This window comes from Pezoporus flaviventris, unplaced genomic scaffold, assembly GCF_033815535.1.
Source record: "Pezoporus flaviventris isolate CSIRO_AGI_PZ_B2104156 unplaced genomic scaffold, CSIRO_AGI_Pfla_v1 ptg000035l, whole genome shotgun sequence".
In the NCBI taxonomy this organism is placed as follows: domain Eukaryota; kingdom Metazoa; phylum Chordata; class Aves; order Psittaciformes; family Psittacidae; genus Pezoporus; species Pezoporus flaviventris.
In genome coordinates this window covers 29,561-47,763 of record NW_026892583.1, presented here as the reverse complement: position 1 = coordinate 47,763, position 18,203 = coordinate 29,561, and the positions used below count along the sequence as shown (strand labels likewise).

The following is an 18,203-nucleotide window of genomic DNA, read 5'->3' as shown; positions in this document are numbered from 1 at the left end:
GTTGCCCATAACTGTGCTTACACTGTCTTGAGGATTTGGTTTACAGGCTTCAGAGTCATACAGTCTTTATGGCAAAAGTTATTTTTGCCATAAATATTTTTACCCAGCTGGCATAGTTTGACTTTAATTCGTTATAGTTCATCCACTATTATCCATTAGGGAGAAGTTCAAAATGCCAGATAAGTTTGGAGAGTTTGTATCTTACAACATTGAAGCATTCGCCTCAGTGAGATAAAACATGGTTCAGGCCTGTTCTCCTGTCTAGTTTTGTCTGCTTTAAAGCAGGGTGTCATTAAATATGATATGATTCTGTATGATTTCTGAAGCATACATTCTGAAATGCCTAACAAAAGCTTTTCTTTACTGAACTCATAGAATGTCAGGATGGTTTGTACTGGAAGGGACCTTCAAGCTCATCCAGTTCCAACCCCTGCCACGGGCAGGGACACCTTCCACTGGAGCAGCTTGCTCCAAGCCCCTGTGTCCAACCTGGCCTTGAGCACTGCCAGGGATGGGGCAGCCACAGCTTCTCTGGGCACCCTGGGCCAGCGCCTCAGCACCCTCCCAGGGAAGAGCTTCTGCCTCAGAGCTCATCTCAGTCTCCCTTCTGACAGGTTCAAGCCATTCCCCTTGGCCTGTCCCTACATCCCTTGTCCCAAGCCCCTCTCCAGGTTTCCTGCAGCCCCTTCAGGCACTGGAGCTGCTCTCAGGTCTCCCCTTCAGGAGCCTTCTCTTGTCCAGGCTGCCCCAGCCCAGCTCTCTCAGCCTGGCTCCAGCCCCCGCAGCAGCTCCGTGGCCTCATGCATTTTTCTTTATCTCAATTGAAATGTACCCAAGTGACCCAAAGGACATTTCAGTATTTCAACTTTCTCCCTCACAGAAGTACAAATTCACCATTAAAAATAAATATCATTGCTTGAGTCTTAAATTGGAATTAGATACTGCAGATGCAGATTGTGCAGGTATTTCTTCCATACAGAAGATGAACAGATATGGACATACAGATATGGACACGTAGCTGGTGCTGTTCCCACTCAGCTCTTTCCATACAGTGTTTCCAGGGTTTTCCCTGTGCCCTGGGCAGATCAAATACCTCGAATCAGTGCTGCAGCACAAGCAAGCACAGTGGAGATGTGGGATGTGAATATCTCACCCACCAGTAACTGGGTGCTCAGCTCCCTCTGTAGTGAAAGCTTGTATACAAGCAGATGCAGAGGACAACCTATGACCCCTAAGATGAGTTTCTAAGAAGGATGTGATTGTTTGGCTTCTGAGAGGGCTTGTTTCTTGCCTTTATTATAAAGGGAGCCAAGACAACTAGATCAGATCAAGCCACCTAATGTTTAAATAGCTTAACTTCAGAGAGATAAATCATCTCCACTGAGTTCGGAATGAGCTTGGGTGTATAGATCTCAGGCAACACTTGTACACGCTTATGGGCAGATGGCACCGACTTTTCACACTCATCCTCTCTATTTTCTTCCCTTTAAAGGCATCTTTTTCTCTATCGAGAGACCTTGACCCACTCAGGCTCCAGAATGAGACGCTGCAGTGGGATGCCTTAAATAAGGTGGGATGAATCCAATCCTGAATTAGTCTAGCACAAGGAAACTTACAATGTTCTACTGATGGCAGACACTGAACTGATGGATTTGGTGACATAATTGCTACTGTCGTAAAGGATAAAGTTTGCTGAAGGAGCACAGAAACCTCATTACTGCAAGGTGGGAATGTCAGTTGTTAAAAACACATCACAGAAGCTCCTTTCTTCTTCAGTCTTTTTCCCAAGCACTGTTATTATCTCCCCAGATATACTGCTGGATTGTGTCACTTCTTCATCTATATATCGTCCCTTGTATGATTTTAGTAACTCGCTTGTGTGAGAGAATTATGGCTTTGTTACAGCCTTTTATGTCTAAAGGAAATCCTACAATCAGTATCTCCACCGTCTTTAGCTTGCCTGTGAGCATCAGCATCAGCGGACGCAGTTACACTGTGTGTATGCACCTCTGCCATCTGATGGCTAAGCGCAGCAATAGCATGTCTAAGAGAGAGAAAATGCTTTCGCTGGATTTGTTTCTTTGAAAGTTACGCTCGCACACGGGTGAAACTGTTTAGAAGGTTTCAGTGTTTCAGCATTTATTTTCAGTATTACCAATAAAATAGATCTTCATGATTTGAGGGCTTATATTTTGTAGATACTTTGTGATACTTACTGTTTCATGCTGCTGGTTGTTGATAATGTATTATCTTGTGTTGTATATATTGAATGCGATACCATTATATATTGATTTGATGACAGAAAGATATAAAACATACTCTGTTCAAATAGCTGAGTGTGATTCTAGCTGTAAGCTGCAGCAACAGCCTGACCCAGGTTATTCCAAATGTGGATGAGCAGATTGATTTATCTCACCCAAATCTGCACCCGAAGTGAGTCCATCTGATCTCATTAGTATAAACTCCCTTTATGGTCAAAGAAAAAGGCATTTCTTGGGCACTTTTTATCTCTTAGAATAGGCACGTGCATACCCTAGGGTCCACAGACCTTGTTATACAATCATGGAATGGTTTGTGTTGGAAGGAACCTTAAGATCATCCAGCTCCAACCCCTGCCACAGGCAGGGACACCTTCCACTGGAGCAGCTTGCTCCAAGCCCCTGTGTCCAACCTGCCCTTGAACACTGCCAGGGATGGGGCAGCCACAGCTTCTCTGGGCACCCTGTGCCAGCGCCTCAGCACCCTCACAGGGAAGAGCTTCTGCCTAAGAGCTCATCTCAGTCTCCCCTCTGGCAGGTTCAAGCCATTCCCCTTGGCCTGTCCCTACATCCCTTGTCCCAAGCCCCTCTCCAGGTTTCCTGCAGCCCCTTCAGGCACTGGAGCTGCTCTCAGGTCTCCCCTTCAGGAGCCTTCTCTTCCCCAGGCTGCCCCAGCCCAGCTCTCTCAGCCTGGCTCCAGAGCAGAGCTGCTCCAGCCCTCGCAGCAGCTCCGTGGCCTCCTCTGGATTTGCTCCAACAGCTCCACATCCCTCTTGTGTTGTTGCCCCAGAGCTGGGGTCTCATTGTTAGCTAAAAGAAGATCAGACGAGCAACGTGCATGAAGCTGGTTTTACGTACTTTAGATCTCAGTTTCACGTACTTTAGATCTCAGAGAGCCACAGTGTAGAAAGCAAGAACTCACACCTTGCTCTTCAAATTGGGAAACATAACCCTATTACTCTCTCATGTGGTCTGAAATATTGCCATGCTGCTCTCTCAGGCTAAGATAAGAAAGGTGTTTGACACATAATACATGGAAAGGTAAAGAAAAAGACCAGTTCTTGCTTCTTGTGGGAAGGAATTCTGCAGTTACGCTAGTTAGTACGAAACCTGGGTTCTTCAGGTCTTAGCCATGAGTGGTGAAAGACCTGTTTCCTGTTTCCAGTTTCTCCTTTATGACAGAAGGCGAAACCTTCTGTCGTAGGTACCGCTCAATTCTGCTAGAACAGTGGATTTCAACACAGCAGAATTGCTTGTTTCCCGAATTGGGAAACAGCCCTGGTGTGCATTTCAGCAGTTCTTGTATGGCCCAAGCAGAAGCTGCTGTGTAATGGCTTGTAAGTCTTTCTGGTACAGACTGGGTTACTGCCCAGATTTCCCTGTAGATCTTTGATCTCCCAATGTCTATACATATACATAAAAGGTCCATTGTTAACCTAATTCAAGCCTTTTGTGGAGCTGCTTTTTACTTTTACACTGCTGGGAGTTAGCAAAACAGGCATAACATTATTCTGGGATTCTTAGAGTGGAATAGTCTAGTCCCAAAGTGATGCTGTGCTGAATGCAAGCCCAGTTTTAAATATAAACTGACTTTGTCTCTGCTATTTCAGATAGTTGCCAGAAAATGCCTGGAAGAAGCAGTCCAAAACCCAAGAAGCAGTCTAAAAACTAAGAGGCCTAAAGCAGAGTCCACACAGCTAATGGTTTCAGATCTGAAGGAGATTCCTTTCTTTCACCAACAGTGTGGGAAAAAGGAGTTACTCAGGCTCCAGAACTCCTTCCTAACCAGATCTTCGTGGTAACAATAGGTAATGTCTTCAGAAGGGATCTGAAATATGTTTGAACAGGTTGTAATCTCTTGCCATAGCAGAGACATGGCTTTGGTGATGGGAAGAGTCCATCCATTTCTATGAGAATCAGGGGAACATCATGGACAAAAACACTGAAGAGCAAAGACAACAGGGAGGGGGGATGTGAAGACACTGACAAAGCCCACGGTTGTTCATTTCTTTCTGATTTATAGTTCAGAGAATAGAATTATCCATGCCTTAAAAATCTCTCTTTTCTTAACAAACAGTAACAACTGTAGCGCAAGCTCTGTTGTGTAATGGTGGTTTACTCTTTTCAAGCCATGTTCAGAGGCTGCTCAATGCTCCCCACTCGAGTGGATCCAGTGCTCAAATGCTTGTCATTTAGACTTTGCTGTATTCCACAGCACAATTCCTTTTCCCTTTGAATTTCGTCCCAAACATCTGAGCTCTGCCCAGGTGAAACATCCAATCCACTCACTGCATCACGTATCTTAATGCATAACGCTATTGCTTTGTAGTCAAGAATTGGGTCCTCCTGACTTCTCTTTAACCTTGTAGAGAAGGATGTTCTAATTGTCACCAGGAGCTGCAATTCTAATTGCAAAGCTGTGTGAATAGTAAAAACCTTTACAAAGTCTCATGTGTTCTCAACAGTGAAAAATCCATTCACTGATGGACTAAGGGGACCTGAAGCCGACAAAAGAGGTGAGAGCATCTCTGCAGAAACCAAGGTTGGGTATATTTCTTAGCAGGAACTAAACATGATTTCAGATGGATTTCAGGTACTCCCTACATGTTGGATCCCAACCCTGTGCCCATGCCCCACTCTGCCATTAGTCTGTAGGGAAGGACCTCCAGGTTTGTCACAAACCCAGCTTGTCTCTGCAGCGGTTCCACAATTTCCACATGGATGCCTTCACCTCATTATTCCTCAGGGTATAAATGAGGGGGTTTAACACTGGGGAGAGGACAGTGTAGATCACACAGATGTGCTTGTCAGAGGGGAAGGTAGAAAAGGGACGGAGGTAGATGAAGATGCAGGGTACAAAGAAGATGGTGACGACCATCACATGTGAGGCACAGGTGGAGAGCGCCTTCCAGTGCCCCTCAGTGAAGCGAACCCTGATGGTGGCCAGGATGAACATGTAAGATGTGACCAGCACCAGGAAGCAAAACAGGGATATCAAACCGCTGTTGGAGGCCATGAGCCACTCAATGACATAGACATCAGTGCAGGCAAGCCGAATAACAAGAGGCACATCACAGAAGTAGTTGTCGATGGTGTTAGGGCCACAGAAGGGGAGCTGGACTGTGAGCAGTGTCTGGACAATGGAGTGGAGGAAGCCCCCTGCCCAGCAGGCAAACACCAGGAGCCAGCACACCCTCCGGTTCATGATGGCTGTGTAGTGCAGGGGCTTGCAGATGGCAGTGTACCGGTCATAAGCCATCACAGTCAGGAGGAACATCTCTGATGCCCCTACAAAGTGCAGGAAAAAGAGCTGGGCCATGCAGTCTTCGAAGTCAATGGCCTTCCTCTGGGACAGCAGGTCCACCAGCAGCCTGGGAGAGGTGGCGGAGGTGCAGCAGATATCTAAGATGGACAAATTGCAGAGGAGGAAGTACATGGGTGACAACAGCTTGGGGTCAGTCCTGACGGTCACAATGATGAGAAGGTTCCCCAGCAGAACCATGGCATAGGCCAGGAGGAAGAAAATGAAGAAGAGGACTTGCAGCTCCCTTGTATCAGAAAGGCCCAGGAGGATGAATTCAGGCACTTGGGAGAAGTTTCCCAGCACCATCACTTCAGCTCGGGCTCCCATAGCACAGGTCTGGGGATGGACTCATGGGCTGCAAGGAAGAGAAGGGGATGTGCTATGGCTCCAAGGCTCATGAGTGATGAGATCAGGATGCATTTACTGCTGCTGTGCCTGCCACAGAAAGCACAGTGTTGCATCATAAGTTATGGTGAGCAGTGTTCGCAAAGAGCACCATCCATCTGCTGCCTTCCCACTCTCTTTCCAGGTTTCTGGCCCCTCCACACTGACCTTCACTCTGGCCACTATCTTTCTGACCACTATTTGGTGTAATAAAGTGCATGCTTCCATTCCGTCAGGGAGAAATCACATCCTACTGTCACAGGATAATAGCCACCAGAAATGGAGGAATGGCACACTGTCCTTTTACCTGCTGAGAGTGTCTTGATGGAAGCAAATGTTTGTCGCAGTCAAGTATTGTGTCTATGGTGTACAGCTCCACCATAAGCTGTTCCATGTTCTATTCCTAATTGCATTCCTCTAAGCTGATGAAAGGGCCCTCCAGTCTACTCTGAAACTAGAAATACAAGCACAGAAAACAGGTTCTTCACCAATTCCTCTCTATTGAACTAGCAGCCATTTAGTATCTTGAGTGATCTCTTAAGCCTGCTGTTAACAGAAAATCCTTTCCCGAAGAAATGGTGCTTTCTAACAGAGCAGAAGCTGTGAAACTCTGCACAGTTTCTCCACATCTTTGTCTCTCTGAGTAATTCATATAGCTCTTAAGTGGAGAGATAAACTCACTGTCTTGTGGACGCTGAGATGTGACCAGCATATCAGTGCTCATTTTCATTTACAATCATACCAGGAAATCCTTTACCTGCTCATTACTGCCTCAACATTTATAACTCAGCAAGCAGATTACTACTAAGAAAGCAGTGTCTGCTTGTCATATATGCCTCTTGCCATTGCTAATACCTGAGCACTTTTCCTCAGGTCCTGCCCTATTCTCTACCACTTCCTGGTAGTTCTCAACGACTGTTTTTCTTGCCCATCAAACAGGCTTGCTTCATGCAGAATTGGGAATATACATCTGCAAATCACAACACTGGTTCAGGAATTATCTCACTTTTTCCTCTCTGCACTCCCAAGGGCTCAGCAGTCTTCCAGAGCTGCACAGAGGGTGAGCTGCCTCTAGAGATCTCTGATGTTGTGCTAGAGACCTGCAGAATAGGCATCACCATCTGAGTGTAACAGCTCTAACTCCCTGTATAGTTAATGAAGAAGAATAAACACCTTAAAGGCTCTTGGCTTACCTTGTTTAAATCATTATACCACAGTGAGATGACTTACTCCATAGAAGACAGTCCATCTGTCCTTGAGATGTCCTTGCTTGGAGAGCAGATACCTGCCCCATGCTAAATGCCTACAGTGTCATCAACATTAAATGAAGCTGCTTTGAAGGATACAAATGACCAAAACCATCATAATAGTATTTACATTTTTTATGTATATTTTTGAACAAATTACCAAGCTTTTCTCTCTGCCTTTCATATAAACATAACCACACACATGGGCTTTACTATGCCATGGCTGATATGAAGAACATAGGCAAAGGAGAAGAAAAAATGGTTACTACTGTACCCAGTTACTAATCGCTGCTACAACATGAAATTTCAAGTCTCAACTCCACATTTGTTGTCTGAAAACATTTTTAATCATTCCCTCCAAATCTGCTTCAAGTTATCCATCCAAGAGGTCAGGGTGTTGTCCCACTCTTCTTCCTCTTGCTTGTCATTGCCATATCCTTGCTTTTGAATTTCTTTGTATCAGAAAGTTTCCAAGCATTTTTTTCTTTTCCTGACAGCTTACAGGCAAATTTTACTGTGATGGTATCAATGTCCCATTTTCTGTCTATCACTTAGACAGAAAGATCCAATGAGGCAACATCTCCAAGGCTTTCTGAGCTGACTTTTATGTTTCCCGCATCTTCCTTCTCCCTGAAGTCATCCCATCCGAGCACAGCATATAAATACCCCTGTAACATGCTAAGTACTAAACACAGGCAAAAAAGAGTGACAAGTGTGTCATTACCAAACTCCAAGTAGGTACCTGAGGGCCTTATTAAGCAGTTTTTGTGGCTGGGTCCCTTGGTGTGCAGGAGCACATCAATTTGCCCAATGACCTTCTGCGTGCGGAGTCTTGAAGGCTGATAGAGGATGAAACAATGTGTGCTTCTAAGCACTCAGAAGCCATTTGTATGATAAAATCCCGAAGTGTCTAATAATAAAAACATAAATGTTCACTGGTAAGAGATCCCCTCGTCTTTATCTCGACCCACAAGCTTTTTTATCTCATTTTCTCCTCCTTTCCTGTTGAGGAAGATGAGTAAGAGAGTAGTTGGATGGGTGTCCAGCAGTTAGCCAGGGTAAAACAAACACTGGTATAAACTTTTAAGACTGGAAATGAGTTTCTGAAAGCTTGCAATACAAGAAAAGAAATGTGATTACTGAATTTTGTGGCCATTTCTCCTACATGGAATCATAGAATGTTTTTAGATTGGAAGGGACCTCAAAGCTCATCCAGTTCCAATCCCTTGCCACAGGCAGGGACACCTTCTACTGGAGCAGTTTGATGAAGACCCCATCCAGGAGATGAAAGGAGTATCCTCTCCTAGTGAGGAGGAACCTGAAGATCTAAAAGGGAAATCTTGGTGACTATGTATCTGGTTTCATGTCCTAACAATAGGGAATAAAAACCCTTCCTCTTCTGTCAATCGTTTCTACCTCTTTCTCTTCCTATTTTGCCTGAAAATATGGAGACATTATAAAAATTCTAAGTCCAAGTACTGATGTTTTACTTCTAATTTTACTACCATCATAAAGCAGCTAGGGCTTGTTCCTGTATTTCGCCTCCATGCATCACCAATCACCTTGGAGCAAATGGTTGAGTTGTGAACTATTTTAAGGACATCCTGTTCCTCCGTTCCCCTTCCCAAAATAAGGAAACAGTCAATAACCACTGTCAGTCCATTTGCAGAACAGCATTGCCCAGAGTCATGGGATTCCAAGATCAGTTCTATGTTTCTGTATCGGGACTGAAAATGGCTGAGGAAAAGTCAACCAGACAAAAACATTCTTATTAAGAAGTTAAGGAATGTTTTCTATGTTCAACAAGTAACTTGCTTGTATTTCCATATACAGAAATATTTAGTTCTTGTATTTCCACTGGGATATAAATCCCTCAGATAATACCAATGTAATAGCTCCAGAGCAGCTACCGGCCAAAACATGGCATTTCATCCAGTGTCTGAATAACGCCATGAAAACCTGCAGATAATTTCACTGGATATGGGATCATTCTGGTTCTGTGGTCTTTAACCATGCCTGGGTTGCTGTTCTCATAGATTATAAAGGTCACCTATGATATAAAGGTCTCAGAAAAGTGTTAGACAACAGGACTCCTTTAAATGAAGTAGATCCAAGCAAGAATAGCCATAATTTCAGGTTTATAGGATTTTTTTTGACCTGGGCTTAAGATGCATTTACATTTATTGTCACTGGCTAGCTGAGATTGAGGGACCAGGGGCAGGATGAGAACAAAGCTGAAGTAGATAGCACATTCACCAGAAAAGTACTAAATATGTAAAGATAGAAACATTCAGACTTACTGTAGGAATTTTAGCTATTAACCTGGTGAGATTTGGAATCACAGTACTGACATTGAGCTACAATAATAGTAGCTATTATTACTGGGAATTGCACTGGCAGAGGAAGGAGAGAAGTTTCCATTTCTCATCTGAAGGGATTTCAGAGTAGCTTCAGGTTGACCGACTGAAAGTTCACACTCCTGCTAATAAGATGCTCTGTATGGAAAACCCTTTCAATAGTTACATATTGGAGTTTATTTATTTGCTGGTGTTTCAGTACAATCTTTCATCTCTCCCTGTTGTGCAGAGACCAAATATAACCTCCTCCTTCTCTCAAGGTCCTGTTTTACCATGAAATGAATCCTAAAGGCTGCTGACTTTCGTCAGCTTACTCAGTTGTAGACACCTCAAAGTGTGTTAGATAAAAGCTGTTGATGTTGTGCCCTACTGAAAGGTTTGTTTACTCTTAGAACTTGGTACCACCATCACTCCTTTGCGCAGAAATGGAAGAAGATGCTACTCTCCAGAGCTTTGGAGGATAGAACAACCTCTCAAACACTTGGTTGTTTCTCCTAATGCCAAGAGAAGCCTAAGCAAATACCCCAGATACAGCTCTGAGGTGCCTCAAGGTAAATGCCACAATAACACCCACCAAGTTCATGTCTGAGAGCTGATGATAAGCTCACATCCTTTTGGTTAACAGTTTCCGAAGCACATGAGTTACATAAACCCTTGAGTTTAGTGTCAGCATTATTCTGAATAGCTGCACTAAAACCACAGCAGCATTACTGGAAAGTCTCTCCTGGGCACTTCTCTGAACCCTCCCCATGATTACTTAAGCTCACACCATCTTACAAACATACACTGTGTTGTTTCACTTCTCACTCCTCTGCACTTTCCTGCTCCACAACTTTTTCATGGCATTTTTCACTTCTTTGTTTTGGAGGGTGTAGATCAAGGGGTTGAGCATAGGTGTGATGACGGTGTAGAACACAGAGACTGTCTTGTCTGCTGAGAAGGTGGTGGAAGGGCGCATATAGATGAAAATGCCTGGTCCAAAGAGCAGAACTACAACAGTGATCTGGAAAGTACACGTACGGACAGCTTTAAGATGCCCTTCGAAAAAGCACACCCTCAAAGAAACCAAGACAACAGTGTAGGACACAATAAGAACAATGAAACAGCCCAGGGAAATCACACCACTATTGGCAATCACGCTGACACCAATGATATAGGTGTCAGTGCAAGCCAGCTTCAGTAAAGGGTGAACATCACAGAAATAGTGGTCGATCTCACTGGGCCCACAAAAAGGCAGCTGAATGACCAGCAGGGTCTGCACCATGGAGTGTACAAAGCCTCCCACCCAAGAAGCTGCCACCAGCCAGGTGCAGACGCGTTTGGTCACAATATTTGTGTAATGAAGCGGCTTGCATATAGCAGTGCAACGGTCATAGGCCATCACTGTGAGAAGGAAGATCTCAGTGCACCTGAAGAAATGGCCCCCAAACAGTTGAGCTGTGCAGCCCACGAAAGAGATGGTCTTCTTCTCAAGAAGAAGGTCATAAATGAGTTTGGGAGCTATGACAGTAGAGTAACTGATGTCCACAAAAGACAAGTGGCTCAGGAAGATGTACATGGGAGAGCTCAGCTGTTCACTCGTTTTTATAGTAATAATGATAAGCAGGTTTCCAAGAATGATAGTGACGTAGAAAGTTAAGAATAACAAGAAGCAAACTTTTGCAACTCTCTTATCTTGTGTCAGCCCATGGAGGATGAACTCTGTCACGTTGTTTGCTTTCTCCATAGGTATCACGTAGACAGGACCTGAAGCACAGAAAAGACCAGCTATGGCATTAGACATGGGACATTATCACACATACACAGTGACAACTGCTATGTTAAATACGTTTAATGTTTCTCCTTTGCTGTCTTTTGGGGACAGTTTCCATTTAAAGACAATGCTTTTCTCAAGGAATAACAGTCGATATCCAAATCAGAATGTATTATTGACATATATAATAATAATATATATAACACAACATAATAATATATAACAAGCTCAGGTTATCTATTTGAGAAGAGTGGTAGAAATAACACCCTCAAGTTCTCGCCTTTGCCTCTTTTAAAACAGAAGACTAATTACAAAGTCCTCTGAAGACTAACTTTAAACCTATAATGTTGATTTAGGAATAAAAGTTGACTGAAAGAGACAGTGTGGCTCTAATTCCAGTCTCAACACTTTGATCATGGCCTGATGAAGGTCCTTGCACAGCGATTGTACTTTCCTTTTCAGTCCTCTAAAGGATTGCAACAGAACTACTCCTTACTATCCCCCTGCGACAGACCCGGATAAGTTCAGCCACAGAAAGAGCTGGCCAGTGTTTTCTTAAACCACCTTTCTTACAGCACATAAATTGACTAATTGGAGCTAATATACATTAATGGCACATTAGCGGGGCTCCTATACCTCACCCAAGCCCAGGACTTAGTGTGGAATATCTCATAAATACACCTATAGTGATACCAGGGTAACGAATGTATTGCTGGTGACCTTGCTTTACTCAAAAACACCCATGAATCCACCTCTGTGGCATTCCCATGGACACAAGTATCATTAGTTCAATGTATATATGAAGATAGAGGAGGTAAATATGTAATAACCTTGACTGTGATATCATCAAGCCCTTTTGGGTCTGAATTCTATTTGACAACCACATAATGCTCAGCTCTTTCTCCTGAGCTCTCTGCCTCACCTCCCAGCTATTGCCCAACTAGGGAAGCAAAGGGAAGGCTCTTCAGTGTCTCCATCCCTATTTCCATGCCTCTCCATGGGAAAGCATTGTGAAGAAGGCCAAAGTGTGCATGTCATGGCTATATGTGACATGTCCAACTCAGGCAAAGTAAGACTGAGCACATGGGAAGTGTCCATCAGCTGCCGAGCCCTCTCTGTAACACTGACAACATCCTTTTCACAGATTTTGTTGGAAAGAACACATAAGTGGGGGAAAAAGCAAATAAAACATCAACTAAAACAAAAGCTGGAAAATATATAATGGAGTGTTTTCTAATTCATAAAATGGACCACACAAAATTCACTATTTTCATAGGCAGGATTTCAGTCACTCTTGAACAGAACAAAGGAACGATACTTACACAGTTCATATTTGCCAGCCTCTGAGCATTGCTCCTCTGATGACCTCCTCTGACCACTTTTAGGTGGCTTCATCAGCACGTCTCAGCTGCAAGTTGTGGCTGCTGGTTCTGAAACCTAGAACGGCTGAAAGAGCAGCTTGGCTATCTGCATTCCTCATTCTGCAAAAAAAAAACCCACAACACCCAAGAGCACCTACACAAACAATTGTCTCTCACCAGGTGGGGAAATGGTAGCAAATATATTTAAAGTAAATCACACAGCAGAGGCACAAGACTATCAAGAGTAATGAGATCCCAGAGGCATACGAAGCTTTATCAGAAATCGTCAGTGGACAAGGAGCTAAGACTTGTTCTTTAGATATCTATTAGGGTCATCTCTTGAGAGTAGTGTTGGAGTGTGGTCACCTCAACTCTTACACTGCACATAGGTTTGCTTGTTTGCTTCTTTGTTTGCTGAATGGCTTTTCAATGCTGTCCAGATAAATAAGCTTTATTTACTAGTGGATATGTATTTGCTCTGGAAGCATTTCTGGTTCAAATAACCAGCACATCTCACCATTTGCAAGCTTTATTGTCCACTGCCATACGAAGACAGGCTGAGAAAGTTGGGGCTGTTCAGCCTGGAGAAGAGAAGCTGTGTGGAGACCTAAGAGCAGCTTCCAGTATCTGAAGGGGGCTATAGGGATGCTGGGGAGGGACTCTTCATTAGAGACTGTAGTGATAGGACAAGGGGTAACGGGTTCAAACTGAAACAGGGGAAGTTTAGATTGGATATAAGGAAGAAATTCTTTACTGTGAGAGCGGTGAGATGCTGGCACAGGGTGCCCAGAGAAGCTGTGGCTGCCCCATGCCGAGCCTTGGGTGACATGGTTTAGTGTGAGGTGTCCCTGCCCATAGCAGGAGGGTTGGAACTGAATCATCTTAAGGTCCTTTCTAACCCTAACTATTCTATGATTCTATGATTTATATTCACCTTACCTTTGCAAACAAATATTCTTGGCATAAAAATGTCCCTTACACAGGACATTTACGTAAATTCTGCTTTCTGTCCTAAGCTAACATATCTCATACACATTCTCATTTCTTCTTAACTTCTTACCATTGCATGTTGCCATCACAAAAGAATATCACAATTGTGCTACAGACTTCATTTCTTAGGCTGCTGCTGTACAAATTTGAAACAAGAAGTACAACAGGAAATTACTTCAAACATTTAGAAAGGTTTGTGGCTAGTCCTCACTGCAGGTGTTTTTACTGATACAATGCAAAACACAGAAGCAACTCTTTAGCCTGAGTAATAAGTTCTTATAAGAATTCTTGTGTAGAGTAGCTTAATGTTGTTTTCAGTGACACCTTCCGTAAGCTACAGTCAAATATTTGCCCAGCAGTATCCAGAAATGAGAACTCCAGAAGAAAACAACTTGTGTTCATTTCTAAAGCATTAAAAAATAATCTATTTTTAACATATATGTGTATATATATAATTTTGATTAAAAAAAAAAAACACTGGTGTTCATCTCCAAAGCATTAACACAACAATCTATTATACATATACACATACATATGCAATTTTATTGATATATAAAAAAAGTTATAAGCCCTAACTTGGGCTTCAGAACACCTTGTGACGCTGAATCCTACTTAAGTCATGTTAATGCATAACACGTGATGTTGATAGGGAATGAAAGTGAAGGAATCAAAGTGCTTCAGTTACTTTCAAATGGCATGAAGCAAGTCTTTCCCTTCCTCACTCAGCTGATTTGGTGGTTTTCTGCTGGTAAGGTAGGGGCTAGGGTCTCTTGTCTCATTGTGGATCCTCATGTGGAGATCCTGAGCTGCTACAGCTTATCACCCTGTGGCAGCTTTGCCTGGTTTGGTCTTTCATCCTGACGATTCTTCTCTTCCCTCCTGCAGTAGGAGTATACCAGCTCTTTCCCATGGCAAACACACTTCTTCCCTTGTGTGGATGTGTAAACGTGCTTTGTTGTCTTGGAGTTGTATACTGGAATAGTTCTTAAACAATTCTTTTTCTTTTTCCATTGATACATGGAATTGTGTCTCCAAATGCCATGTTTGGTCCTTCATTTCTTACAGTCAGCAAGATGTCCTTCATTGAATCAATGATTCTGTATTAGAATCATAGCATGGTGAGGGTTGGAAAGGACCTTAAGATCAACATTAAAACACCCGAGTCAGAGCTGAAGGGTAGAGAGGGTGGTTGGAAGGATGACATCAGTGATAGGTGGAGTAGATAGAATCATAGAGCAGTTTGTGTTGGAAGGACCCTTTGAAGATCTTCTATTCCAATCACCCCTGCCACGGGCAGGGACATCTCCAACTAGACCAGGTTGCTCAAAGCCCTGTCCAACCTGGCCTTGAACACTGCAGAAAGCATTTGTTGCACTGGCAGGGGAAGGGGAGAAGCTTCCTCTCCTGTTGCCTGCATGAGCAGATGACCCAGCTAGCACCTAATACCAGGTTTTTACTTGCTGATGTATGATTTCAAGATACCACAATGTAGTTCTCATAAAAAGGCATTACTTGAAGCAGAAAGGGGACTCGGTTTCCAGCATCAGTTGGCCATGATCCTCTCCTTCCCAGCTGAATGGATTACGCAGCAGATGAAGTCCATTCTGAAGTTTATCCCTGAGTAATGGGATGCTCTACCTGGATACCATTCTCAGTGGTTTTGATGGTAATTATTTAAACACTGGTGTTTCGGTTAGTGCTCAGGAGCACCAGGTCTGCCCCTGCCCCAGCTGACAAGAGAGTAGAAATGGAATGCCTGCTCAGCACAGAATTCACAATGTCCTTCAGATCAAAAGTTTGACTTCCACTATCTTCCAAACTGGTATTATAGTCTATGATTCCTAACTACAACAGGAACTAACAGCAAGATTTTCCTCGAAAGGCAGTTCCTGGGGAATTTCCATGGCAGATATTTCCTTTGGGAATGTTACTGCAGTTCTATACCTTCCCATTTTCACTTCCCACTTTTCTACTCCACAGTTTTCTCATGGCAGTCTTCACCTCCTCATTTCTTAGCGTGTAGATGAGCGGGTTCAGCATGGGGGCAATGACAGTGTAAAACACTGCTATGCTCTTGTCCTCCAACAGATTGCTGGATGGACGTATGTAGATGAATGTGCATGGCCCGAAGAACAGAATCACCACAGTGATGTGGGACCCACAGGTGGAGAGGGCCTTGTGCCACCCTATCCTTTTCAAGGAAACCAGGATGACAACATAGGACATGACCAGGATGAAGAAACTGCTCAGAGTTATCATTCCACTGTTGGCCACAATAGCGATGCCCATAGCATAGGTGTCCGTACAGGCCAGCTGTAGTAATGGGTGGACATCACAAAAGTAGTGGTCTATTTTGTTAGGGCCACAGAAGGGGAGCTGGATGATTAGAAGAGTCTGCACTATGGAGTGCATGAAGCCTCCTACCCATGAGCCGATCACCATCCGGCCACACACCTGCCTGGTCATGAGGGAGGTGTAATGGAGAGGTCTGCAGATGGCAAGGTAGCGATCGTAGGCCATCACCGTGAGGATGAAGATCTCTGTGCAGCCAAAGAAATGTACCCCAAACAGCTGGGCTATGCAGCCTACAAAGGAGATGGTTTTATTTTCAACAAGGAAGTCAGCAAGCATTTTGGGAGCTGTGACAGAGGAGTAGCAGATGTCTACAAAGGACAGGTAGCAGAGGAAGAAATACATGGGGGAGCTCAGAGGCTGACTGCTGGTTACGGTGATAATAATGAGCAGATTTCCTGCCACAATAATCATATAGAAGAAGAGAAACAACACGAAACATATCTTCTGCACTCCTGGATCCTCTGAGAGGCCCAGAAGAATGAATTCCTTCACACTGCTTGCATTCTCCATGTTAATCAGTTGGGCAGCAAAATGCCTAGGCACAAGGAAACATAAAGGCAAATGATTTGTCAGTTTTTCCATTATTAAAAATGGATTCCTTATCAAATGGTCACACACACTAAGAGATATACAGGGTTGGTATTTAGTTTATGGGGGGGGGGGGGGGGGGGGGGTTGGATTTTTTTCCCTTCCCTTATGTTTTTAATTCTCCTTGCACAAGATTTGAGCCATGCCTGTTCCTGCAGTGCACTCCCAGACGAGTGCACTCTGGGATATGTTCCTCTATTCTGGTCCTCCAGGATTTATGGCTGATGTGCTAAGGATAAGACTAGAGTGCTCACTAGAGGCTCCATAGATGTTTAAAAGCATGTTTGCCCTCAGTGTAGACCAAATCCATAAAAACAGTCTTTGTAACAATAGTGCCTGGAAGAAGTATTCCTTGGAATAATGATTTTTTTTTTTTATTTATATATATTTATTGAGTTGTGATGAAACCACCTACAGAGAAAAAAATATACCTCTCTGGTGTATGTACATTTTGGAACATGAATATGCAGCTTCATGGGCTGAACTATGAATTCTGGGGAAATTAATAATAATGGCAAAACCAGCAAACAGTATCACATATGAAGATGACCTTTGCAGGTCCTTCCAGTCCAAACTATTCTATGATTCCATGACATGCGTTAGTATTTAGCTTGCTCTAAATCTCAGCAATGTTTCTTTAAGATAAGGGAAGAATGAAAAGATCTTTTCAGAACTCATTGCAGCATTGTATGGCTTTTGCTTTATACTGATTCATGATACCCTCTGGGAGATATTCTGAAGAGTTAATTTCTGGTTAGTAAAACCAGTGTAGCTGGTGGTCAAAGCCTCTCTGCCTCTATTGAAGACTATAGCTATAGCTAAACTAAGGTCCTTTTCAGAACCCTTTCTTTTTCCACTGACTAAGAGGAGCCTAAGTAAATTAACATCACCAGGGTAAAGTTAACTTCAGGGAATAATCCTGTTTGCCGTCTGAAGGTAGGTCAGAGCTTTCATGATGCCATCCTCATTTCTTGTGTATGTGCTATGGCTGAACGTACTTCTACGTACTTCTAGACCTCTGCACTTTCTCTGTTCAGAAATTCCAGGGTGAGTGTGGGGCTTCTTTGGTTTGGCCTGTTCCAGTGATAGCCCCAGAGAAGTAAATGTCACTAGTAAATAATCTACATCTTTAAAAAGACTTACTCCTTAACACTGCCAACTTGCCGTTACACACCCAAATATCAGAGTGGCTTTGGTCAGGGAAGCCTGGAAACCACTAGATTAAACATGTTACTGAGTTTAACCGAAAATAAACATCTTTAATGTGAGGCATCCCTGCCCATGGCAGGGGGGTTGGAACTAGATAATCTTAAGATCCTTTCCAACCCTAACTATTCTATGATTCTCTCTCTTAGAAGCAGATTCTCAGCTGTATGGGATCTATCCTGGTATCCAAACATCCCCAGTCAACTGCTATTATAAATCACCTTTGCAAGTCGTGCCCAGTAAAAACACAAGCAGTGATCAGAGCAGCTCCATGGATCAGATCCATGGAATGATTCAGCTAACACAAATTACATAGCACCTATTTGGAACTACAGAAAAATGTGAAACTCTTGTGCAGGCAAATACTGATCAAGCACCCACAGGAAACACTGAAAAAAAC

The 18,203-nt window shown here is 43.4% G+C and overlaps 3 protein-coding genes across 3 annotated transcripts; all 3 read right to left on the bottom strand.

The window, feature by feature from the left end:
• Positions 1–4,889: 4,889 nt before the first annotated feature.
• On the bottom strand, positions 4,890–5,889 carry LOC133273970 (olfactory receptor 4D5-like). Its single transcript, XM_061462739.1, has one exon. It carries the CDS (start codon positions 5,887–5,889, stop codon positions 4,933–4,935), a length of 957 nt encoding a protein of 318 aa, XP_061318723.1. The 3' UTR covers positions 4,890–4,932.
• A 4,457-nt stretch (positions 5,890–10,346) lies between these two features.
• LOC133273969 (olfactory receptor 4S2-like) lies at positions 10,347–11,294 on the bottom strand. Its single transcript, XM_061462738.1, has one exon. It carries the CDS (start codon positions 11,274–11,276, stop codon positions 10,347–10,349), a length of 930 nt encoding a protein of 309 aa, XP_061318722.1. The 5' UTR covers positions 11,277–11,294.
• Positions 11,295–15,397: 4,103 nt separating this feature from the next.
• Positions 15,398–16,655, bottom strand: LOC133273968 (olfactory receptor 4S2-like). The gene has a single exon (XM_061462737.1). The coding sequence runs from the start codon at positions 16,589–16,591 to the stop codon at positions 15,593–15,595; it is 999 nt and encodes a 332-aa protein (XP_061318721.1). The 5' UTR covers positions 16,592–16,655; the 3' UTR covers positions 15,398–15,592.
• Between the last annotated feature and the right edge of the window lie 1,548 nt (positions 16,656–18,203).